Below are 25,234 nucleotides of genomic sequence, written 5' to 3'. Positions count from 1 at the left end.
TTGGATGATATCATCAAAGGCCTCACAGGGGGAAAGCGTACTCTTCTTCCACAGGCTTCCAAAAGTAAGGAGCCCCATTGCAGACGGGGGACCTTTCTTTTCGCCTCACAAGAGACAAGGGGGGTTCTAAGCCCTTCAGGGCCTCCGCCAAGGGTTCTAAGAGGACCTGGTCTGGCAAGCCACGAGCTGGCTCTGCCAGACCTGCGGACAAGGCTTCCTTTGCATGAAGGGGCAGCCTCACCTGTGTCTAGGGTGGGGGGGACGTCTTCATTGGTTTCTGGATCCGTGGACCTCACTGATACAGGACAAGTGGGTCTACGATGTCATTTGCTCCGGCTTCAGGATCCAGTTTCGATCTTACCCTCCGGAAAGATTCTTCCTTTCCAACCTGCGCTTGTCCCCAGATCGCTTAAGGGATCTCTTTGGGGCAGTGCAAGACTTGTTACTTCAAGGGGTGATCCGGTTCCGACATCAGAATGTTTTCAAAGTTTTTACTCAAACCTGTTTACAGTCCTCAGGAAAGAAGGCGAGGTATGTCCAATTCTGGACCTCAAGGAGCTAAACGGCTTTGTGCGGGTACAGAAGTTCCGAATGGAGTCCATTCGCATGTTAGTGGCATCCCTACACCAGGGGGATTTCCTCACTTTCATCAACATCAAGGATGCCTACCTGCACATCCCAATATGTGCTTACTCTGATACCCCTAACTAACATCTAGTGGAACCAATTGACTTCAGAAGTTACCTAATTAGTAAATAGAGTCCACTTGTGTGTAATTTAATCTCAGTATAAATACAGCTATTTTGTAAAGCCCTCAGGTTTGTTAGAGAACCTTGTGAACAAACCGCATCATAAAGGCCAAGGAACACACCAGACCGGTCGGAGATTGTGCAGAAGTTTAAAGCATAGTTAGGTTATAAAACAAAAAAATATCCCGAGCTTTGAACATTTCATGGAGCACTGTTCAATTCATCCAAAAATGGAAAGAGTATGGCACAACTGCAAACCTTCAAGGACATGGCTGTCCACCTAAACTGACAGGACGAGCAAGGAGAGCATTAATCAGAGAAGCAGCCAAAAGACCCATGGTAACTTGAGCTGCATTCCAGCTCAGATGGGAGAATCTGTCTACAGGACAACTATTAGTCGTGCATTCCACAAATCTGGCCTTTATGGAAGAGTAGCAAGAAGAAAGCCATTGTTGAAAGAAAGCCATAAGAATTCCCATTTACAGTTTGTGAGAAGCCATGTGGTGGACACCACAAATATATGAAAGAAGGTGCTCTGGTCAGATGAGACTGAAGTTTAACTTTTTGGCCTAAAAGCAAAACGATGTGTGTGGCAGAAAACGAACACTACATCACCCTGAACACGCCATCCCCACCGTTGAAACGTGGTGGGGTGGCATCATGTTGTGGGGGGTGCTTTTCTTCAGCAGGGACAGGAAAGCTAGTCAGAGTTGATATGAAGATGGATGGAGCCAAATACAAGGCAATCCTAGAAGAAAACCTGTTAGTCTGCAAAAGACTTGAGACTGAGGCAGAGGTTCACCTTCCTGCAGGACAACGACCCTAAACATACAGCCAGGGCTACAATAGAATGGTTTAGATCAAAGCAAATTCATGTTTTAGAATGGCCCAGTCAAAGTCCGGACCTAGGTCCATTTGAGAATCTGTGGCAAGACTTGAAAATTGCTGTTCAGATACTCTCCATCCAATCTGACAGAGCTTGAGCTATTTTGCAAAAAAGAATGGGCAAAAATGTCACTCTCCTAGATGTGTAAAGCTGGTAGAGACATCCCCAAAAAGGACTTGAAGCTATAATTGCAGCAAAAGGTAGTTCTACAAACTATTGACTCAGGGGGTCTGACTCGGAATACAAATGCATGGCACACTGATCAGATATTTGTAAAAAATGTTGAAAACCATTTATCATTTTTGTTCCACTTCACAATTTTATGTACCACTTTGTATTGGCCTGTCACATAAAATCCCAATGAAATACATTTACGATTTTGGTTGTAACATGACCACATTTTTCAAGGAACGGTATAGTGCTGAACAGCCCACATGATTTTTTTTTTTTTGCTTGTAATTCTCCAGTGAGAGTGGTTTTTATGGCAGAATGATAGTTGTTCCTTTAAAGCTTATCTATTCTGTGTCTATAGTGACTAACCTTTTTGCGATGAAAAAAATTCCCATTTCATTTCCATAGCTGATGAGCTGACTTTAATTTTTTTTTTTCCTCTATTGCATAGCATCCCTTTCATGTAAGCAGTGCCATTGATTCTGGCTCTATTGATCTTAATCTGTGAGCTTGTGATAAGAACCATTCTTGCTGAATAATTCATTATCTTATCTGGTAATTGACATTTGTTTCATGAAGAAGTAGGATGAAATTGGGTAAGAAAATAAAAAAATATATTATTTAGCATTAATGTTACTTTACACCTTGGCATCCAGTTACAGGGGTCATATGCTGTTAGTTTTTTTAAATTTCTAAGCTTTTTCCAGACAAATCCAGGTGAGCTAAGGTAATGTAGCTGCAATCTCAGCACACCACAGTTGTCATGCGTACGCAAGCCAAAAATAGGCATCAGGCAGGAATAAAGGGGGGATTGTTTAGAGACTAGCAATTTTATTTTGAACTATATGCTAGAGAACATGATTTTCAATTTAAAATAAGCTGTTTTATCCGCATTATAATGTAATAAAACACCAATAGAAATATATAAAATACCCCCTTGAAAGACATTACATGTTTACAGTATCTATGAAGGAGACCTTTTTTTTTTGAGCGTGTATTGAGGAGTCAGCCATTGCAGGTCTTCCCATTTGATCTACTGATTTCAGTTCTTTGAGGCACTAACTAATCAGATTAAAGGTTATGTTCACTTTTTGGAAAAACAAAAAATAAATGCACATATATTTTGGAGCCTGTAAAGAATTGCACCAGCAAATAGCAGATCATTGGTGCCATGCAGATCTCCTGCAGATCTGCCAGGGTATCTGCTTCCCCGTACATCCTTCACGGGCAAGCAGATACAATCTGACAGGAAGCATGAATGAACTACCATGGCGTTTCACATCGTCGTGGTAGTTCATTGAAAACTGCAAGTCGACAACTGCAAAGGCTTCCCGACCTTGTCATTTTTTAATGCACATAGCCCTGTCCATCAGTGACCCAGCCGGGCATGGGCGGAGCCCCGCGTTGTCACATTTTTTCGAATTGTGACAGCTAGCAGGGAGGGAGAAGGTGCGGGGGCTGATCCATTCAGAACATGTTACACCCTGAATATGGGTGTAGCATGTTATGAAAGGTGAACTTATTTATCTTTTAGGACCAAACTGCTGACATGGGGGAGATTTACTAAAACCGCAGCACTCAAAATCTGGTGAAGCTGCGCATGGTAGCCTTTCAGCTTCTAACTTCAACTTGTTCTATTTAACTTTGACAATAAAACCTGGAAGCTGATCAGTTTCTATGCAGAGCTGCACCAGATGTTGCATTCTCTAGTTTTTGTAAATAACCCCTATTGTGGCAGTATAATAGCCTGGTAGCTCGCTTTTTTCAGAAGGAGGTTAAGCCAGGGTGGCCCTCACAACCCTAACAGGCATAATGCTGTTAAGATGAACAAGAACTGAAATAAAAGCATTGTCCATTTGCTTTGATGCAGTGGCATGAAACGCAAATCATTTTGTAGACGCTTGTTTTGCGTTCATTTCTATGAGGCATTGGTGCCAGTAAAGTTTTACTGAGCTTTGGGACAGTGACGAAGGGGACTACAGAATTGAACACACAGCCTGAAATGAATATGTGATCTAAAAAAGCCAAGTATAAGATTATGGGAAAGTGTGAGCCTGTATGTAATACGTTTTCGGTATGCAGATACACCTATGGAGTCCTTCAGGTTAAAAGGAACATTGATCTTGACAGATTAAAACCATTTTGTGTCCATAGGTCCTTTATAAACAAGTTCTCAGTTACAACTGCAGCCAAAAACTCGGTATCTTGTTTTGTTTTCTTGGCTGGTTTCCAGGTTCTCTTATTCCTCAGGGTAACCTGGGACCACTGTATACTGTCTCAGGATGGAGAGCAGGGGAGCTCAGGGAACATGACTAATGAACCCGGAAGCAACAAGCATTTAATCACTTCCATATTCAGAGCTGCTATAGCCAGAGAAGCAGCTTATTAAGCACAGTTTGTGCTTGATTAGCTGCAGTGGAGGCCAAGGGAGACATTGGGAATCTAGTAGACCCCCTAATGTCTCTCTGTAAATAGAACTGGTCACCTGCACATGCTATCACATAGGGACTTTTAGCCTAAAAATATATGAAAAAAGCATTAAATATAAATTATAATTAAATGAGAAAAATTACAGAAACCCTCTCTTACTGTGCACACTTAAAAGTAAATACGTAGGGCACACACGTGTATGTACACAGTAATGTGCCACTCTTTTGAGGCATTGCAGTGAATGTCGGAGTAGGAGCAATAATTCTGAGGCCATCACTCTTGGTAGACTCTAAATTGATGAGCTTTAAAGGCTTTTAAAGCATCACCTATAGACAATTTTGGGTACTATAGCTATCTGCCATTTCACAGGCACACACAGTTTTATGACTTGACATGTTTGGTATCTGTTTACTCAACGAAACCCTGTGTTTTTAATTGGTTGTTATTTTGTTTGTGTGCATTCAAATTCATGTCACTGTATATTTTTTTACTGAAAATATACATTTGCTTATCAGTTGTAGAAACATTATGCAACATAAAAATTTGGAAATACCACCATTTTATTGTAAAGGGTCCCTGCTTTCAGGAAATACAGTATAACATTGCTTGGGGTTTTTAGTTACTTTCTAGTTGAAAACACAGATTTTAACATGTCAGTGGAAAATGCGTCCAGGACAATTTTGTCAAAGTGTTTAATACATAGACATAGTCAAAACTGAAAATTCAGGTATTCAGAACCCATGTTCTACTGATGAGAACAGAAGTTGGGTTTACTAATTGATCATAGGCTTTTTGTTACAGGGAATGCTTGTCTTTGAAAACTGGAACTTATAATAATATGGGAATACATTTATAGTGAGTTGTAATTCATGTATGAATGGTTCAAGATATGATCAGCTCTTTATCCGAGTTTTAAAAATAAATAACTAGACCAATTAGAAAGTTGATTAATGGTTATATACAGTAGGTAACCTTGAATGTAGAGTGTGTTCAGCAATTCATAGGGGTCAATGTACTAAAACTAGAGAGTGCATAATCTGGTGCAGCTGTGCATTGTAGCCAATCAGGTAATAAAATCTCCCATCAATGATTAGAACAGCACATTTCCAACATGCTCCTTCACTCAAATTCCATAACAAAAATCGGATGTTACTATGACCCTATTATTGGTGGGAAAATTGACCAATCATTCTGTCAACATGAATTTTCGTTTGGTTTTCACCCATGTATGGCTGACTTTCCTTCAGCTTGTTCAACGAAGGGTGCAGTGGGGGAAACTGCATGCGATTCGGAGAGTAATCACACTTTTCAAATCGCATCCGATTCTTTGCAGTGCGGTTTGAACCCATTCAAATCGCACTGCAAAGGTATCGGTTTCAGGTATCTGAGCATTTGCACGAGTAGTCGTGCAAATGCCTAGTATTGGGACCAATATCGGTATAGGGGGACCCTAGTTTATATGCAGAGCTGCACCAGATTTTGCACTCTACAATTTTAGTAAATCCACCCTAAAGGTTGATAGCCTGCATATTGCACTGGGGGTAGACACTTCTTATTGGAAAACACAAAGAACAAACTGGGCCATGACCTAAAGTCATACTCTGCACCTGTGCTGCAAAGAGATTGTGGCAACCACTGATCTTTGCAGTAGTGGTCAGTGACAGATGCTTATATCTTAGCTTGACTGTGGTTCTGGAATACTGATGTTCTCAATTTCTGCTCCTATGTCTTCTGTACTATGCATTTTGAGAGTGTGCCCCCCTCCCCCTTGCCTAATTTACAGGTAATAAAGTAAAGCTTTCTCTGTCGCTCATTGACAGACGTAGTCCTCGTTGATTCAACACACTTGGGTTATGCTGCCCTCTACAGGAGTAGGACTAGACAGGAAAGAAAACGTTCTGGCCACACCCTAGGGGCAGTCCCAGAGGGTATATCCTCTCACTTCCTGCTCTAGCAAATCAGTTTTTTTCTGTCTAGTTAGGAGTAAGGACCTAGATACCTTGCTGGGATCTTCGGTCCTGGCAGGATTTTTTTCTTAGATTTTTTAGACAGCTTTTTTTCTCCAGTGTTCCTGTGAGATCTTCAAGCAAGAAAGCTGGAACTGGGCGACGGGCTGGATGTTGAGATCCAGTGGTCACCCCAGTTCAGCCTACGAGCGCGTGCAGGCCATAGCTCCGCGCTGGGTCGGCCGCGACATAGTCCCACTGGACGGGGACTGACCCTGCGAGTTAAACGTCTCGCTGAAACGCCAAAGACCATGAGTCACGGCGTCCGGATTGGTCGACATCCCTCCCACCTCGGTGGAGAGGGGTACTGTCAGGAGTTGGCGCCCGCCTGGTTCCGGTATGGTGAGTAGTATGTTCCCCCTTTCCCCCTGACGGGTCTTGTGGTGAACGCGGGCCCCTCTCTGTAATGGTAAGGATGGGTCTTCCCTCTATCCTATAACATGTCACAGATCCCCCTGTTTGAGTGTGATTTTTGTGAACAAGAAGCCAGGAGGCTTGGTTTGGGAGCTGACAATCTAATTGCAAAGATGTTAAAATGATTGAAGTCAGTGGCAGTACTAGAACTTTACTGTGATAGTATAAGGTATCCTACCTGTCAGAAGCCACAGGGCGATGTCTATACATGTATACTGCATTCCAGATCATTCCTCCAGCTAAGCAGATGCCTCCCGACGGCCACGGACCGCATACGGCCTGCCAGGGTCCGGTACCGCCGACCACGCTGACCACCATGAGGGTGAAGGGTTGTGAGGCCGAGATCCTTCTGCAGACATGCCGCTATTCTGTGCAGGCCGCCGCCATTGTCTGGTAGATCGCACGAGGCCGCCATTTTGGCGTAGCCTCGTGTCTCCAGCATGGGGGCGGCCATGTTTGAGGTGACTCAAACACCTCGTGGAGCTAGGGGAGGCGCCGGAAGGCGTGCAGAGGGGCGGAGCCGCCTCCTTTCTTCCCGGGAAGCCAGCCAAAAGACTTCCTGTCTGTCCTAGACAATGCTGAAACAAGTTGCATTTTGAAACTCTGAGCAGTAAGTGGTGAGCCTTGGGGTCTATCTCTCTCTCTCGCTCTGTAGGGGTCCCTAAGCAGGCAACACTGAGGGGCTTTGTGGCGCTGGGGTTCTGGAAAAAAAAAAAAAAAAAAAGTTTTATTTCTTTTTGGCAAATTGATTTTTCCGGGTAGTATCTGGAATTATCATGGACCCTGCCACACAGGTACCCCCACCGGTTCCCCTCGGGGGGGCTGCGGGACCCGCCAGTGCACAGAGTATGGATGCATTCACAGCAGTTTTGAAGTCTTTGGTGGCTCGGGTGGAGACGGCCTGTCAGGAACGGGGGTCAAGAAAGCGACCCCCGCCTACCCCTATATCGTCTGAGACTTCAGATTCTGATGCTGAGATGGTCATTGCAGCTGCAGGCCCCTCTGCAGGGGCTGTTGTCTCAGGTAAGGTTCCCTCAGACAGTGAGGAGAACGTTCATGCTTCCGCCATAAATCAGGAAGAAGCATTGGTGGACGCACTAGTTGTGCGGTTCGGGAAACCTTAAGACTTGAGGTTTTTCCGGCAGAGGCAAATAAAAAGGAATTTCCCTTTGGTACTAGCAGACCCACCAGGACGGTGAAGGTTTTTTCTTTACCCAAGTGTTTGGGTAAAAAGATTAAAGAGGAATGGGATCATTCTAAGCGTACCTTTACTAGTTCCAAGCGCATTACTAGACGCTATCCGTTTGAGGAATCCCTCATTAAGAAATGGACGGTATCACCAGTGGTGGATCCACCTATTTCCAGACTGAATAAAGCCACGTTTTTTTTTTTCTTTCAGTGGAGGACGCTTCGTCCTTTAAGAATTCGGTGGATCGGAAGGTAGAAGCGGAGTCCCGCACTATCTTTCCCTGATAGGATCAGCCTTTAGACCAGTTATTGTCATTTGATCTAGTTTTCTCAGACATTTACGGAATGGGCGAGATTGGTGCGCCAGGACCTGAAGGGGAAAGGTATCCCCCAGGCAACATCTGTTTTGATGGAACAGATTATATAAGGACTACAGGTTGTCTGTGACGTAGCCTTGGATGCTACCCCCCTATTAGGGCATGCATCTATGTCAGCGGTAATCCTCAGACGTGTGCTGTGGTTAAAATGCTGGGTCAGCGTAAGTACTACAGGGAGCGGTAGTTACCGTTCCCTGAACAGATCATTTTCTTTACCTTTTCCAAAGATTAGCATCAGTTCATCAGTTCCCCACAAGAATCGGATCCGGTTGAACGGACAGACCAAGGAGCCTCTAGCCGGGTGACTTCGGTCTCTAATGTTTAACCAGGAGAAATCACCACTCGTGATAGGAATCAGGTGTCTAAATAATGTGTGGGAACAGAGAACGATCAGACTTTGTCGGATTGCCGGGGCCAGATTGCTCTAGGGCAGCCTGGTTCGGATCCAGTCAGGCAATATCAGGGTGATGACGTAAGTCATTCACCAAGGATTTCACCATCTGTGCCTTCTGCACAGCATCCCGAAGGCGCGGAGATTGGTAACGCGCGCCCACGATGCTCCAGCGGACGCAGCAGACGCGCTGAAAGGCCTGTAAAGGCAGTGTCAGCTATTAAAGGGATTCCCTCCTCTCAGATTGCTGCTGAGATTTCTCCGCAGGATGGAGATGGAGGGAACTCCAGTTGTCCTGGAAATTCTAGGCTAGCCTCGTCAAGCCGGTCCGGCCGACTTGGACATGCTAGTCGCGAACGTTCCTTGGGAACTTCTTCTCAGGGAGTGTCTGCGGTCTCAAGGACCGATCTTCCATTGTGCTTTACAATCGCTGGGTTTAATGGCCTGGCCATTGAGACCCAGGTACTGAAGGACAGAGGGTTGTCAGCTTCAGTTATTCCTACACTAATTAAAGCAGGGAAAGCGACTTCCAGCAAGGTCTATTATCGCACATGGAAGACGTATATCGCGTGGTGCGAATCTTTAGAAATTCATCCACGTACCTATTCGGTGACCCGAATATTGGCCTTTCTGCGAAAGGGGGTTGAGCAGAAGCTAGCCTTGAGCACCATCAAGGGTCAGGTTTCAGCATTAGCAATCTTCTTTCAGAAGCCTTTGGCTATTAAGTCCTTGGTGCGGAATTTCATCCAGGGGGTGCGGCACCTGGCTCCACCAGTCCGCGCGCCCTTATCGCCCTGGGATTTTAATTTGGTTGTCGGTCATGAAGAAACTTCCCTTTGAAAGCATCAGGGAGATTCCCTTGTTTACTTTATTCCAGAAGGTGGCCTTCTTAGTGGCTATCACTTCTGCACGCAGGGTGTCAGAACTGGCTGCATTGTCAGACCAGTCCCCATATTTAGTGATTCAGAGGGATAAGGTAGTTCTTCATCCTAAGCCATCCTTTCTTCCAAAGGTGGTTTCAGGCTTCATCTGAATGAAGATATTGTACTACCTTCCTTGTGTCCTCAGCCCAATCATCATCAGGAACATGCGTTGCATTCCTTGGATGTGGTTCGGGCAATCAGGGTATACCTGAAGGCTACGGAATCATTCCGTAAGACGGATTCACTTTTTGTGATCACGGATGGCCCCAGAAAGGGGTTGCCTGCATCTGCCGCGACTATTCTTTTAAGGGTCGGAATCCTCCGTTCCCTGTTAGGGCGCACTTCACTCGAGCGCTCAGTACGCCTGGGCCTTCCGCCATCAGGCGTCAGTGGTCCAGGTATGTAAGGCGGCTATCTGGTCGTCGGTACATACCTTTACAAAATTTTATAAGATTTATGTGATGGCATCAGTGGATGCCTCATTTGGCCGCAAGGTTTGCTTTGCAAGCCGCAATTTGAGGAGACCGGCGGTCTACCTCGAGGGTTATTTTCTGTTGGAATTTTCTGTTGAATCTCATCTTTAATTGATGAGCATTGAAAACTTCTAGTTGGCACCGGTTGGGCCTTCTAGATTGGATTTGTTTTCCATTTTCCCACCCCTCATTTGTGGTACTGCTTTGGGATGTCCCGAGTGTGTTGAATCAACGATGACTACGTCTGTCAATGAGCGACAGAGAAAAATGGATTTTTGTAAAATCTTACCGTAAAATCCTTTTCTCTTAAGCTCATTGACAGACGTAGTACCCGCCCCTCTGTTTTTGAGTTGGGTTGGGTTAAATTCTCTAAACACTGCTTTGTGACATAACTGATTTGCTAGAGCAGGAAGTGAGAGGATATACCCTCTGGGATTGCCCCTAGGGTGTGGCCAGAACGTTTTCTTTCCTGTCTAGTCCTACTCCTGTAGAGGGCAGCATAACCCGATTGTGTTGAATCAACGAGGACTACGTCTGTCAATGAGCTTAAGAGAAAAGGATTTTACGGTAAGATTTTACAAAAATCCATTTTTACTGCATATAGGCTTACTTGCAACTGTGGCCAAATGTTTTTAGAATTACACAAATATTAATTTTCACAAAGTCTGCTGCCTTGGTTTTTATGTTGGCAATTTGCATACATTCCAGAATGTTATAAAAAGTGATCAGATGAATTACAATGAATTGCAAAGTCCTTCTTTGCCATCAAAATGAACTTCATGCCATAAAAAAACATTTCCAATGCGTTTGTGAAGAAGGCTTCAGGACGCCAAAGAAAGTTCAGCAAGCACCAGAACCATCTCCTATGGTTGATTTAGCTGCGGGATTGGGGCCCCACCAGTGCAGAACTTGCTCAGGAATGGCAGCAGGCAGGTGTGAGTGCATCTGCATGCACAGCGAAGACTTTTGGAGGATGGCCTGGTGTCAAGAAGGCAGCAAAGAAGCCACTTTTCTCCAGGAAAAACAAGGACAGACTGATATTCCGCAAAAGGTACAGGGATTTTGTTATCTTTTTCTATAGGACTACTGAGGACTGGGGTAAAGTCATTTTCTCTGATGAATCCCCTTTCCAATTGTTTGGGCATGCGGAAATAACCTTGTCCGTAGAAGAAAAGGAGAGCGCTGCCATCAGTCCTGTGTCATGCCAACAGTTAAACATCCTGAGACAATTCATGTGTGGGGTTGCTTCTCAGCCAAGAGAGTGGGCTCACTCACAATTTTGCCTAAGAACACAGCCATGGATAAAAAATGGTACAAAAACATCCTATGGGAGCAACTTCCCCGAACCATCCAAGAACAGTTCGGTGGCAAACCATGCCTTTTCCAGCATGACGGAGCACCTTGCATTAAGGAAAAAGTGATAACTAAGTGGCTTGGTGAACAAAACATCAACATTTTGGGTCCATGGCCAGGTAAATCCCCAGACCTTCATTCCATTGAGAACCTGTGGTCAGTCTTCAAGAGGCTAGTGAACAAAAAAAACCCCACAAATTCTGACGAACTCCAAGCATTGATTTTGCAAGAATGAGCTGCCATCAGTCAGGATGTGGCCCAGAACTTGATTGACAGCATGCCAGGGCCAATTGCAGAGGTTTTTAAAATGAAAGGTCAAAACTTTATACTGACTCTTTGCATAAACTGTAATTGTCAATAAAAGCCTTTGACACTTATGAAATTCTTGTAATTATACTTAGGTATACCATAGTAACATCTGACAAAAATCTAAAAACACTAATGCAGCAGACTTTGTAAAAATTATTATTTGTGTCATTCTCAATACTTTTGGCCATGGCTGTACATTGGAATGGAGTCAGTGTGATAATTCACTAAGCCCTCTTAGAATTGTTTTCTGCATAACTTCAAACCTCACACATTTTGCATGCAGTGATAAAAGGTTGACAGTTTCAACTTGGAAAGATTAATTAGAAGTTAATTATAACAAGTGTAGCTATATTAGGATTATGCAGCCTTTGGTAATGTTGATTGATCTTGTTTGTGTTGTTTTTCAGGTGGTGTTAGTGAGATGGAACGAGCCATTCCAAAAGTTGGCAACCTGCGATGCAGATGGAGGGATATTTGTATGGATCCAATATGAAGGCAGATGGTCTGTGGAACTGGTCAATGATCGGGGAGCACAGGTGGGCAGTACACTGGAAATCTTGTGGAATAATGTGTTATTTATGTTTGTTACTTCCTATTAAGAATTTTGTCTAATTCTGTAAAGTAGCTTTTACATTATATCACTTTGGTGTGTGGCAGGGTGAATTTATTTTAAGAAACTCAATTTAAATCATGATTTAAATCCATAATTTAAATCACTAGTAAAAAGGCTTTATTTAACCACTTGCCGACCAGCCACCGTACATATACTGTGGCAGGTTCCTGCGAAACGAACATCGAGTACCTGAACATCGCTTCACAGGAGCGCTCCTAGAGGGCGTGCATTCGCCAGAGGGTAAACTGATCTGCGGGGCCGGTGGCCATGATTGACACCGGGCACCTAAGATCGCTCCCTGTGGAGATAGAACGGCAGTCTGCCTTTGCAAACACGGCAGACCGCTGTTCTGTTAGCAATGAACATAGGGCTTCTATGTTTCTCCAATTTAGGAACACAGGTCCCTGTGTTCATTCCATAAGTCCATGCCCCACACAGTTAGCAAGCACCCCTTAGGGACACATTTAACCCTTTGAGCGCCCATGGTATTGACCCCTTTCCTGCCAGTGTCATTAGTACAGTAACAGTGCATATTTTTAACACTGATTGCTGTAGTAATGTCACTGCCCCCCGCTGTAGTAATGTCACTGCCCCCCCCCCCCCCAAAAGTGTAAAAAATGTCAGGTGTCTGATCTGTCTGCCGCAATGTCGCAGTCCTGCTAAAAATTGCTGATCGCTGCCATTACTAGGAAAAATAAATAAATACAAATGACATAAATCTTTCCCTTAGTTTGTAGACACGATAACTTTTGCCCAAACCAATCAATATATTTTTATTGGGATTGGGCCATCCCATTCATCCCATTCACTTTAATAGGATGGCTGGTGATGCAGCAGTGACACAACAAGGTGAGGGACGTGGCGGCAGCAGGTGAGTGGATGCCGGCTAACAGGCACTGCTATGATGGATCTGAAATGACAGGTGCTCTTTAAATGTAAGAACTCAATCTTGCTGGTAGTGTGAAATTGTGTGAGTGTATCAATGCAGTGCATTTTATCTCAACTTGCAGAGCTTGGAATCATTGAATGAGTTTACCAAAAATGTAAATATTGCAGAATATGCAGTCTCATGCTGCAAAACTAAGCTCCATTTCATGCTTAATAAAAAAAATTATTAATGTATCTTAAATAGAAAACTATCTTTAGAAAGATTTTTACTCCAAAGCATTTTATTAAAATAAATTTGATAAAAATCTAAAAAATCTGCGTTAAATAAAAAATATCAGATTTTATTTTTTTTTCCACCCTGGTGTGTGCAGATTTTTTGTATTGTATATATTCAGAAAAAAGTGTGCTATTTTGTGGTTACAGAATTTTCCTAATTTGTTTTTGAATCATTTTAGTGCTCTTTTTGCCTTGTATTTGATCAGGTAGACATGCATAAAACAAACAATATTTTCCCATGTATGCGAAGGTAACAAGTTTAATTTATTGTGAGCCCAGATACACAAATACAAATTAGCTAAATGAACTAGCATTTCCATATATATGTAACCAAATGATTCACTCTCCTTCCCCCTACATAATAGCACTGATGCTTAAGCCTTGTACACACAAAGAAAATATCGGATGAATGACCATCTGTTTTTTTTTTTTTTTTTTTTTGCATGCTAGTCTTGTATCGGAAATTAAGAGGTTTACTAATGGTACAAAAAATTTCATACGATGGACTACAATGTTGGAAGTAATATAAATTAAACCAGTACTTTTGAGTTTATATAGTAAAAGAACGAATTTCAAGTGGAAACTGCATTTTTTTTCCTTTCTACAAACTCCACTACTACATTTATACACTTATCCCAGCGTTTAATGCCTGAAAAGCTTTGGCATAGAAAGATTTGTCAGTATGCCTGAACTATCTTAGGACAGCCTGCTTCAACCCGTCATCAGTGTTGAAATGCTGACCTCCGAGGAACTGTAAAGGGGATGTGGCAATTACCTCCCAGCCAAGTTACTGTAATGTGCATGTAGTGCAATGATCAGTATGAGCTTGTGCGTTGTCTTAGAGAAACAGAATGCCCTTAGTGATCCAAACAGGCAGTTTTTTCCGCAGACACGTATGCACATCATTAAGAACACGACGGTGGATAGTCACTGTTGATAGTGTTCCACAGGGTAAGAAAATCCACATAAATAACGACACATTCGTCCCAGAAAACACTTGCCATCACTTTAACTGCAGACGCAATTGTTCGAAATTTTTTTGGTGGTGAGTCTGCATGCTTTCACTGCTTTGATGGTCTTTTTGATTTCGGAGTGATATGTAATGATGCGATCCAGAAAATCCTGGCCTTCCCTGTCAAAATGCTCCTTCAATGCAGTATGGGCTCCAACTCTTCTGTGCGGTCAAAAAGTGGATAGCTATTCAGTATGTGAAGGCGCCTGATACCCAACTGAGTTACAACATTTTTTTAACTGCTGCCCATTTAGATGTGATGACACATTAAATGGTGAAATTAAAAAAGTAAGCTGCTGTTATATGTGCATCTAAATATGTGCATGGACTCAAAATTTAAATAAGAAGTTTATAATTATTTATAATATCTGCGTCGGTAAAGTGCATCAATAATTAGAAGCTAACATCCATGTGTGTCTTAAAGTGTCAAAGTGTATAGTTTCCATAAATACATATGTGAATTCATAAATCATACAATTTTCTATACACATATGGTTCACAAAACGCTGTGCACACAAAAAATAAAAAATAAAATTGCTCAAGTGTATAAATAAGATGAATAAAAATTAATGAGTAAAAATAAATAACTGTTAAACGAATAAAAAAAGTCCATGAACTATATAAACGCATGGTCTAACCCGAACACCGTGCCTGGAGAGTTACTGGAGAGTAGCCATTCCACTTCGTGAGCCAATGTACACTAATGCTCACCAGAAAGTCCCAGGCCACTGGGACCTAAATAGCTTTTATAATATCTGGGTTTCCAATCAAATAGAACACGTTCTCTCTCCTTTCAACAACCGGGGTAAATATGGAAGCAAAAAACATAGACAAATAATAGTGAAACTCCGTTTTATTAAGGAGCCAACATGCACACTAAAAGTATTGTGTTTACAAAGCAATGTGCCCAAACCAGCACTAGTGAGAACCGCCAGGCGGAAATGACATCCCCCTCCATGAGACCAGATGACACGCTCACCCTTCACCAGACACTCCGAGGTCGCGGCCAGCGTGCGTTCCACGAGAGTGAAGGAAGTGATGTCGCTGGATATTTTCCGGAAACTCTAAGACAGTTTATAGACCACATCGCATTTCACTGTATAGCTACATCAGGAAGTTTTTTTTATTCTTTTAACGCTTATTTATTTATTTTTACTCATCAATTTTTATTCATCTTATTTATGCACTTGAGCACTTTTTTCATTTTTTTTGTGTGCACAGCGTTTTGTGAACCTTGATATGTGTATAAAAATTGTATGATTTATGAATTCACATATCTATTTATGGAATCTATGCACTTTGACACTTTAAGAGACACATGGATGTTAGCGTCTAATTATTGATGCACTTTATGGATTTATGGATTACAGACGCGGATATTATAAATAATTATAAACTTCCAATTTTTATTTATATTTAAATTTTGAGTCCATGCACATATTTAGATGCACATGTAACTAAAAGTGGATAGCTGTCTTAGTTACTTTTTGAAAATACAAATGTTCGTGAATGATCTTGTCCACCTTTTCCATAGAAAGATTAGTCTCTTGTGCAATTTCACAACAGGTTATGTTCCACTGGCTGAATGTTCACAGTAATGACCACGCCCAGGATCGATGCTGACAGATGTACAGCCATCTTTGAAACGTTTACACACTCAAATGCCTTACTTCGGCTGAGCGTCTCATCACCGTACTGTACTTGAATTCTTCTGTAGATATCCATGGGTTTTACACCTTCGATGACAAGAAACTTGATCACCATACGCTGTTCTGTGCATGCACTAACACTGTTGTCTGCCATCTTGATTAATGGTCTGTGTACTGGCCCATGACATGTGTGCCGCCTATCAGTAATAGGACACATTTGCCACTTACTACTGCGTGTACTACCACCATGCTAGCATCCCTTTTTAAACCTGTAAAATTAAAAGTCCCCGTTTGACTTGAGTGTCCCTCGTATTCTGTCTGGTCTTCCGATTTTTTTTTTTCCCTGACGAATACTGTACTGATTAAACGAAAATAGTTTGCTCTGGTATAGTACGAGAAAAATTTATGTGTTTGCCCTTTTGGATAATTTCAAATGAACTGCTGTGATCGGCTCCCGAAAGCTGTGTACTATTGATCAGATTATCTTACGATCGCTCTGATAGCGGTATTTTTTTGTCCGATTTTCTGATTGCGTTTACTAGGCATAAACTATTGATTTTTCATGGTCACCCAGAACTTTCATATTGGCAGTGAAAGTCAGCCCTGTCACAACTAGCTACTTATACGGGGCTTCCTATCTTTGCTCTCAGCGGCCAAACAGAACTGTAAATTACATTTATCTGTTTGGGCTGGTAATAAAGTGAACCTGTTGCTTTGCCCTGCAAGGAAAAAGTAAAGGTTCACTTTAAATTCTTGTCATACATTTGGACAAAACAAATGTAATTCCAATGAAGTTGCAGTGGTTTAACAACTTTGTGCCAGATTGATGGCCTTCAGAATGGCGCGTGCAGCGCGGGGATCGGTGGTGACCTATGTAGTAGGCTCTTTACCAGGTGATCAGCTGTGTCCAATCACAGTGTAAATAGGAAATGCCGGTTATCTGCATTCTTTTCCTCACAATGACAGCACGTGAGGAGAAGACAGCCGATAAGTGGCATTCCTCAGCGGGGACATCTGCACTGCTAATCAGTGCCCTGATTAGAAGGGCTGCCCTTTAGTGCCCACCCGTAATGCCCTTCAGTGCCCATCAGTGATTCTTGTCAGTGATGACCATCAGTGCCTCACATCAGCGCACATCTGTGAAGGAGAAAAATTACTTATTTGCTTAATTTATTTAACAGAAACTAAGAAAAGCGTTCTTTCATTGACGGACACAGCTCTCCAGGGTTCTGAACCATTGCCTTATATTGCCCCCTTCAGGAGTAGGACTAGGCGGAAAAAAAAAACTTGGCTACGCCTATGGGCAGTCCTAGGTGGTATACCCCCCCCCCCTCTCTATCGGTCTTCAGCTGCGTAGTCAAGAGTAAGGACCTTGTTCCCTGCTGGGATCTCTGGTCCTGGCAATTCTTTCCTTTTAAATGGCTTTTTTTTCTCCCATTTTTTTTGCTGCGGGATCTACAATCAACTGCCGGTCTGGGCGACGGACTGGATGATCTAGATCAGGGCTCAAAATTTAAAGTCCTGAGCTACTAGCCAGGCCTTAAGGGTTACTCGCCACCAGTTGCCCCACCCAACTCCTACCCTGCCCCGCCCCTAATTCCGCCCCTAAACACGCCATAAAATTATACTGTTAAATGTTTTTGCATTAATGCAGAAGTTACAAAAATAAATATTAATAACGTTTTCAGTGCCCATCAGTGCAGCCTAATCAGTGCCCATCAAGGGTCTGGAACCCCCAAATCACCATCCTAGTAACCCCCCCCCCCCCCAAATTTCACCTCCTAGAACAAATCCTACCCGTCAAATCCTCCCCCCATCAAAATTTTCCCCCTAGCACAAAAAAACCCATTATTCCTACTGACACAACCCCCCCCCCCAATACCCCTTTTTAACAGCCCCAAGACTTCCTGTTCTGGCACAAATCCATCCCCCCACCCCATTCCAATAATCTCTATAAGGGCGATCCCCAAATCCCCACTCCTGGCACAAATCCTCACCCCCCCCCCCCCAGCACGAATCACTCCTCCTAGCACCCTCCCCCGCCCAATTCCCCTGCTAGAAGAAATCTTATATTGTCACCTCTCAAATTCCCCATCCCAGCACAACCCCGCTCCCCCCCCCCCCCCATATCGATCCCACTTAGAAGTAATCATCTTCTCCCCACCCCTCCTAGTACAAATACTTTTTGGGGGATTGTCCCTGGGGGGGGTTGGAATAAGAGAATTTGTAGCATGAGGGGTGGGGAGAAGATGATTACTTCTAGGTGGGATCAATATGGGAGGGGGGTTGTGCTAAGAGGGGGGGGACTGTGCTGAGATGGGGTGGTTGTGCTAGGAGGGGGGATTGTGCTGAGATGGGGGGGTTGTGCTAGGAGGGGAGGGACTGTGCTGAGATGGGGGGATTGTGCTAGGAGGGGGGGGCTGTGCTGAGATGCGGGGGGGTTGTGCTAGGAGGGGGGGATTGTGCTGAGATGGGGGGGGACTGTGCTGAGATGGGGGGGGGTTGTGCTAGGAGGGGGGGGGACTGTGCTGAGATGGGGGGTTGTGCTAGGAGGAGGGGATTGTGCTGAGATGGGGGGGACTGTGCTGAGATGGGGGGGGGGTTGTGCTAGGAGGGGGGGGGACTGTGCTGAGATGGGGGGGGTTGTGCTAGGAGGAGGGGATTGTGCTGAGATGGGGGGGACTGTGCTGAGATGGGGGGGGGGGGTTGTGCTAGGAGGGGGGGGGACTGTGCTGAGATGGGGGGGGTTGTGCTAGGAGGGGGGACTGTGCTGAGATGGGGGGGGGGTTGTGCTAGGAGGGGGGGACTGTGCTGAGATGGGGGGGGTTGTGCTGAGATGGGGGGGTTGTGCTAGGAGGGGGGACTGTGCTGAGATGGGGGCGCTGTGCTAGGAGGGAGGGGGGGGATTGTGCTGAGATGGGAATTTGGGAGGTGACAGGATAAGATTTGTACCCCAGTGTAGTTCACCCTTTCCTCCAGCATGTCACAGACCTCAGATACAGCACCTGTGATACCAGATACATTGCTCTGTGATCCTCCTCTTCATATGTCAGAGCGGAGGAGGAGCGGAGGAGAAGCCGATTCCTATTCCTAAAGCTTTGCACAGACAGCTGGCGGGAGAGATGCGGCTGCAGAAGGGGAAGAAGATTGCGGCTCAGGAAGGACACTGCATGTCAGATCGGGACTATACAGAGTTTGTTACCCGCCCCCTTTCCACATTGCTTATAACAAAGCAACAAACGATAACAAACTCTGAATAGTCCCGATCTGACATGCAGTGTCCTTCCTGAGCCGCAATCTTCTTCCCCTTCTGCAGCCGCATCTCTCCCGAGCTGTCCGTGCAAAGCTTTAGGAATTAATTGTCTTCTCCTCCGCTCCACCTCCACTCTGACTCAGGGGAGAAGTCCCGATCTGACAGGAGTGTGAAGCCCGGTGAGAAGACAGAGAGAGCGCATCCCGCTCTCTCCTGTCACAGAAACACTCCTGGCAGCGCCCCTCCACCTCCCATGACACAGACGCCCAGCCAGAGCAGCCATCCATCCATCCCACCCTACCTTGTACCGGTGTACTGCCGATTTTTCCAACTTGGGCTTGAACCCCTCCATCAGTCCTGCTGGATAATGTCGGAGCGGCGGATCATGCCGCTCAGCTTTAATTGTAATTGGCGGGCGCTCGCTGACATACACAGTCCCGCCTCCTAGCCCGGCTTCTTTGATAGACAGAACACGTCCTGGTTGGCCAGGTGTTCTGTCTATCAAAGAAGCCGCGCTAGGAGACGGAACTGTGTGTCGGCGAGCGCCCGGCCATTACAATTAAAGCTGAGCGGGATGATCCGCCGCTGACATTATCCAATCCTTCGGCGGCTTTCCTCTCCTCTCTTCCCCTGGCAGTAGCTCGCCATACATAATTTTCCACTCGCAAAATGCGAGTAGGCGAGTGGAAAATTTGAGGGCTGATCTAGATCCAGTGGTCACCCCACTCTGACCAGTGAGCGCGTGCAGACTCAGCTCTGCGCTAGGTCGACTGCTACATAGCCCCACTGGACTGGGGCTGGCCTGCGAGTTAAACGCCTCGCAAGGTCGTATAATACCAAGCTTTGGCCTGAGTCGCAGCGTTTCTCCTGGCCAACAGCCCCCCCCCCCCCATTTTGATGATGAGGAGGTTCTGTCTGGAGTGGTGCCCACCTGGTTCCTGGTATGGTGAGTAGCTGAATGGTGAGTAGCTCTCCCCCTGAAGGGTTTTGGGGTGGACGCGGGCCCATTCCTGGGACGGTAGGACCCGTGGGCTTTCCTCCTTCCCATCTTACCCTCCTGAATACTGGTGGTCCCTGTAGGTCATCTAGTCACCCGGCCCCCATCTGGGGTACCGTGGTGGTCTGAAATGTGTCTGGGGCTGGTATATGGTAATGTACTGGTGGTGGGGGTGCGCCGCCAGCAACTGGGCTATCGGCTGGGGGGGGGGGCACTACCTGCTGTGGGGGCACTGTGCCCTCCTGGGTCCCTGAAAGCCTTGTGGAGCTGTGTACGGTAGCTATTTTGTTGTGGCCTGTTGTTTTTTCAATGGCTGATGGACATTTTTCATTCGTCCGACATACTACAGAGCGGCAACCAGTACAGTGGAGCCCCTGGGTGGCGATTTGGCTGTGGGAGCTCCTCCTTTTCCCCTGGTGCTGACTCCTGGGTCTTTCTTTCCCTTGAATACCACACATGGAGAAAGTGCTATCCCTGATGCAGTCGATGCTTCTCTGGTGGGATGGTGAGTCTAGTGGGGTCCCTCCCTCTTTCTGTTGCAGGTTGTGGGGTTCTCTGTTTGCTGGCTACCTGGTGGTGCTACCAGCGTGTTGGGGGGAGGGGGGGTGTCCTTTTGCAGTGCTAGGCACTTTTTGTGGGGCTCCCCCTCTTTAATAATCTTGAGCATGTTTTCCGACCTGACCCCCTCTGAGGCTGCGAGTCCCTCAAGGTCCTACCCATCAATCGATGCACTGACGGCAGTCCTGGGGTCCTTTGTGTCTCGGGTGGAGGTGGCTTTTGAGCAGGGGCTAGGAAAAAGAAAAAAAATCTGATTTGGCTGCCACTGACATGGCCCACCCTGCAGGGTCTGCGGCCACATTCCCTGAATTATCGGATAATGAGGATGATTCGTCCACACCTGTAGCTGCACACAAGAAGGCAATGGTGGATGCACTAATTGCATCTGTGCATGAAACTTTAAAATTGGAGGATATGTGCGCATGGGAGGGGTCTGTGGAGGTCGTTACTAATCGACCACTGCGGACGCTCCTTCGGGTGCTAAACTTATAATTTTAACCTGCGTTTTGTGATCCTGTGTTATGTTAGAATAGTTTTTTTTTTGGCATACCTTTTAAATAAAGAATTTATAGAAAAAATAAAAATAGAGAGTGCAGCTGAAGCTGCGGCAGCGGTGGCACTCACAAGCCACCTCGCATGGCAGAAGTGTTTCTTTATCCCTCCTATTTTGACAGATTTGTCAAAGAGTGGGAGCGTCCAAAACGTCCCTTTGTGGTTCCTAAATGTTTTGCGCTGAGGTACCCCTTTGAAGAGTCCCTCCTTAAGAAGTGGACTGTGCCACCGGTGGTGGACCCCCTGGTTTCCAGGTTGAATAAGGCGACCATGATTCCTGTTGAGGAATGGGTGGCCTTTAAAGATCCGGCTAAGAGAAAAGGGGAGGCTGTGGCCCGCAATATGTTCACTGTTGCTGGTTCGGCGCTTAGGCCTGTCTTCACCATTTCCCGGGTGTCGCAAACTCTGACCTATTGGGCTAAACTTTTGCTCCTTGACCTAGAGGGTGAGCAGCTCCCTCCTGCCTTTGCTGAACTGGTGGACCAGTTGGTCCAGGGGTTGCAGTTTATCTGTGATTGTCTCGGCTGTCTGTTTCAGCAGTGGTGCTTAGGTGCGTATTGTGACTTAGGTGTTGGTCTGCGGACCAGACCTCTAAAAAGCCTCTGACTGATTTACCTTTTTTTATGGCGATCATTTATTTGGGGCTAACCTGGATGACATCATTAAGAGCCTCACAGGGGGAAGAGTAATTTTCTTCCACAGGCTGGGAAGGGTAAGGAACCTCATCGCAGATGTGGCCCATCTTTCCTGGCTCACAAGAAGTTTTTTTATCCCTCATGGTCAACTGACAAGGGTTCAAAACCTTTCAAGTCCTCCTCGGGAGGTTCCAAGTAGCCCTGGTCTGGCAAGCGGAGAGCGGGATTCACTAGACCCCCGGACAAGGCTCCTTTAGCATGACGGTGTGCCTTCACCCGTACCTGGGGTGGGGGTATGTCTTCGCTGATTTCTGGGCCCGTGGACCTCTTTAGTAAACAACAAATGGGTCCACTAAGTGATACCGGCTACAAGATTGAGTTTCATTCTTACCCTCCGGAAAGGTTCTTTCTTTATATTGTGCATCTGTCCCCGGACCTATTGAAGCAGCAGGTCTTGTACCTCCCCAAAGACAGCTTGCAGTGTGTGACTGTCTTGGTTTCCGGCCTCGTAACAGTTTCAGGGTTTTTATTCAAAGCTGTTCACGATACCAAAGAAAGAGGGCAAGGTACGTCCAATTCTGGACCTCAAGGCCCTGAACTGCTTTGTGCGGGTACAAAAGTTCAGAATGGAGTCCAATCACATGGTTGTGGCATCCCTACATCAGGGGGATTTTCTTGCCTCTATCGACATCAAGGATTCCTTCTTGCACATTCCAATATGTGCCCAACACCAGTGCTTCCTTCGTTTTGCTGTAGAAGAGGAGTATTATCAGTTTGTGGCGTTACCCTTTGGTCTCGCCTCGGGTCTTCACAAAAGTGTTAGCCCTGGTTCTGTTGTTGCTACCTCAGCGGGGGATTGCAGTACTGTGCTATCTGGACAACCTCCTCTTGCGAGCAAAGTCCTCTGCTGCCCTGATGGACGACGTGGAGATCACTATACAGACCCTGAGGGAGTTTGTTTGGCTTCTGAATTACCAGAAGTCTGCTCTGATTCCACCCAGAAAATTGGATTATCTGGGTCTGACTCTGGATTCAGCTCTAGCCAGAGTGTTCGTTCCTCTGGACAAACTCCAGAAGTTGCATGCTGCGATTCATCTGCTGCTGTTCAGCAGATGGTCATCCCTCTGGACTTGCATGTGGATACTGGGCCTGATGGTCTCTACCTTCAAGGCGGTTCCCTTTGCACAGTTCCATACGAGGTCCCTGCAAAGGAAGATCTTGGTCAAAAGGGACAAGTGTCTGAAGTCTCTGGACAATCAGATCCGTCTGAGCTGGGAAACCAAGGGGTTTCTGGACTAATGGCTTCACGCTCCAGCTCTTCGACAGGGCAAACCCTTTCTCCCCTTGTTTTGGACAGTGGTCACCACAGATGCCAGTCTGTCCGGGGAGAGAGAGGAAGGAGCTGGGGAGGTGTCCTGGGTCTCAGCTCTGCTCAGGGTGTTTGGACACTGGAAGAGTCTAGACTGCCGATCAATGTGTTGGAACTCCAGGCGATCAGACTGAGCCTGGATCACTGGATGGATCGACTATCGGGGCTTCCGGTGTGGATTGTCGGACAATGCCACGGTGGTGGCTTATGTCAATCACCAGGGTGGAACTAAGAGTGTATTGGCAGCCCTGGAAGTAGCTGGCATTCTCCTATGGGCAGAATGCTTCCTTCCTGCCCTCTTCGCCGTACTTATTCCAGGAGTGGAAAACTGGCAGGCGGACTATCTCAGTCGGCAGGCGTTGGAACAAGGAGAGTGATCCCTTTACCCGGACGTGTTTCATCAGATATGTCTCTGGTGGGGCACCCCCCCAAGGTGGATCTGTTGGCGTCTCGGATCAACAGGAAGGTACACAGGTTCTGAAGTTTGTGGCAAGGGATCCTCTGGCGGATACCACAGACACTCTGTTGGCCCAGTGTCGTCGGATCTATGCCTTCCCTACTCAAGCTTCTGCTGCGCAGAATCGAGCCAGAGGGGATTCCGGTCATTCTAGTGGCCTCGCCGGTCTTGGTATGCCAACCGGGTGTGGCTGCTCACCGACGTCCCTTGGAGACTGCCTCTCAGGGAGAATCTCTTGTCCCAAGGGCCAATCTTCCATCCTTCTTTACAGTCGCTGGCTTCAACGGCCTAGCTGAAGGGATAGAGGTTTGCCTGGGTCGGTGATTCTGGTGACACTGTTTTTTTTCTGTGAGCAGAGTCTCCGACTGCTCTGATGGACACCTTGGAGATTACTCTGCGATCTCTGAGGGAGTTCTGTTGGAATGTGAACCTTCAGAAGTCTGCTCTTGTTCCGTCTTTAAACTGGACTATCTGGGTGGATTCAGCCTCAGCCAGAGTGTTGCTCCCCTGGAAAACTCCAGAAATTGCAGGAGGGAATTCAGCTTCTGTTGTCCAGCAGACAGTCATCCCGTGTCTACCTTTTGAGGTGGTTCCGTTTGCACAGTTCCACACGAGATCTCTGCAAAAAGAGAGTCTGGTGAAACGGGACAAGAATTCACAGTCTCTAGAGGTGACCTAGGTCTCCGGCACTTGGACAGGCAAATTCCTCTCCCCCTGTATTGTGCGGTTGTCACCACAGATGCCAGGCCTCCTCGGCACAGCTTGTGCTCAGGGGGTTTGGACTTGGGAAGAATCCAGACTGCCGATCAATGTACTGGAACTCCGAGCGATCAGACTTTGTCTGGATTATTGGACAATTTGTCTTCGGGGTGTCCGGTACTAAATCAATCGGACAATGCCACGGCCTATGTTAATCACCATGGGGGCACAAGATGTGTCCTGGGGGATTGGGAAGTAGCCGGCATTCTATGGTGGGCAGAATGATCGTTCCAGCCCTCTCTGCTGTACACATTCCATGGAAGGTACAGAGGTTTGTGGCATGGTCTCTGGATTTTTAGCGGGACTGCGACATTGTGGCGGACAGATCGGACACCTAACTGACACTTTTTTGAGGGGACCAGTGACATCGCTAAAGTAATCAGTGCTAAAAATATTTCCAGACCTCTAACCCAGACCTGGGTCTAGGAGATGTCCTGATGCTCTCTCACCACTCTTCTATCTGGCCAGGTTCTTCCTGTGTTACCGCCTGCTCGCTGCAATCCCCAATAGCCGTACACCTTTTATTCACTCCGGCTCAGGATCTGA

At 45.9% G+C, this 25,234-nt stretch overlaps 1 protein-coding gene across 1 annotated transcript in view; it reads left to right on the top strand.

Annotated features, from left to right (window-relative positions):
- Nucleotides 1–25,234, top strand: part of TULP4 (TUB like protein 4) — a 245,458-nt gene that overhangs the window by 25,444 nt on the left and 194,780 nt on the right. Inside the window, exon 2 of the mRNA XM_082251611.1 lies at nt 12,078–12,206. Coding sequence (XP_082107737.1) covers nt 12,078–12,206 — 129 coding nt within the window. The remainder of the gene's footprint in view (nt 1–12,077; nt 12,207–25,234) is intronic.

This window comes from Pelophylax lessonae, assembly GCF_965119305.1.
Source record: "Pelophylax lessonae genome assembly, chromosome: 3".
NCBI lineage: Eukaryota > Metazoa > Chordata > Amphibia > Anura > Ranidae > Pelophylax > Pelophylax lessonae.
This window is presented reverse-complemented; position numbering and strand designations above follow the sequence as displayed.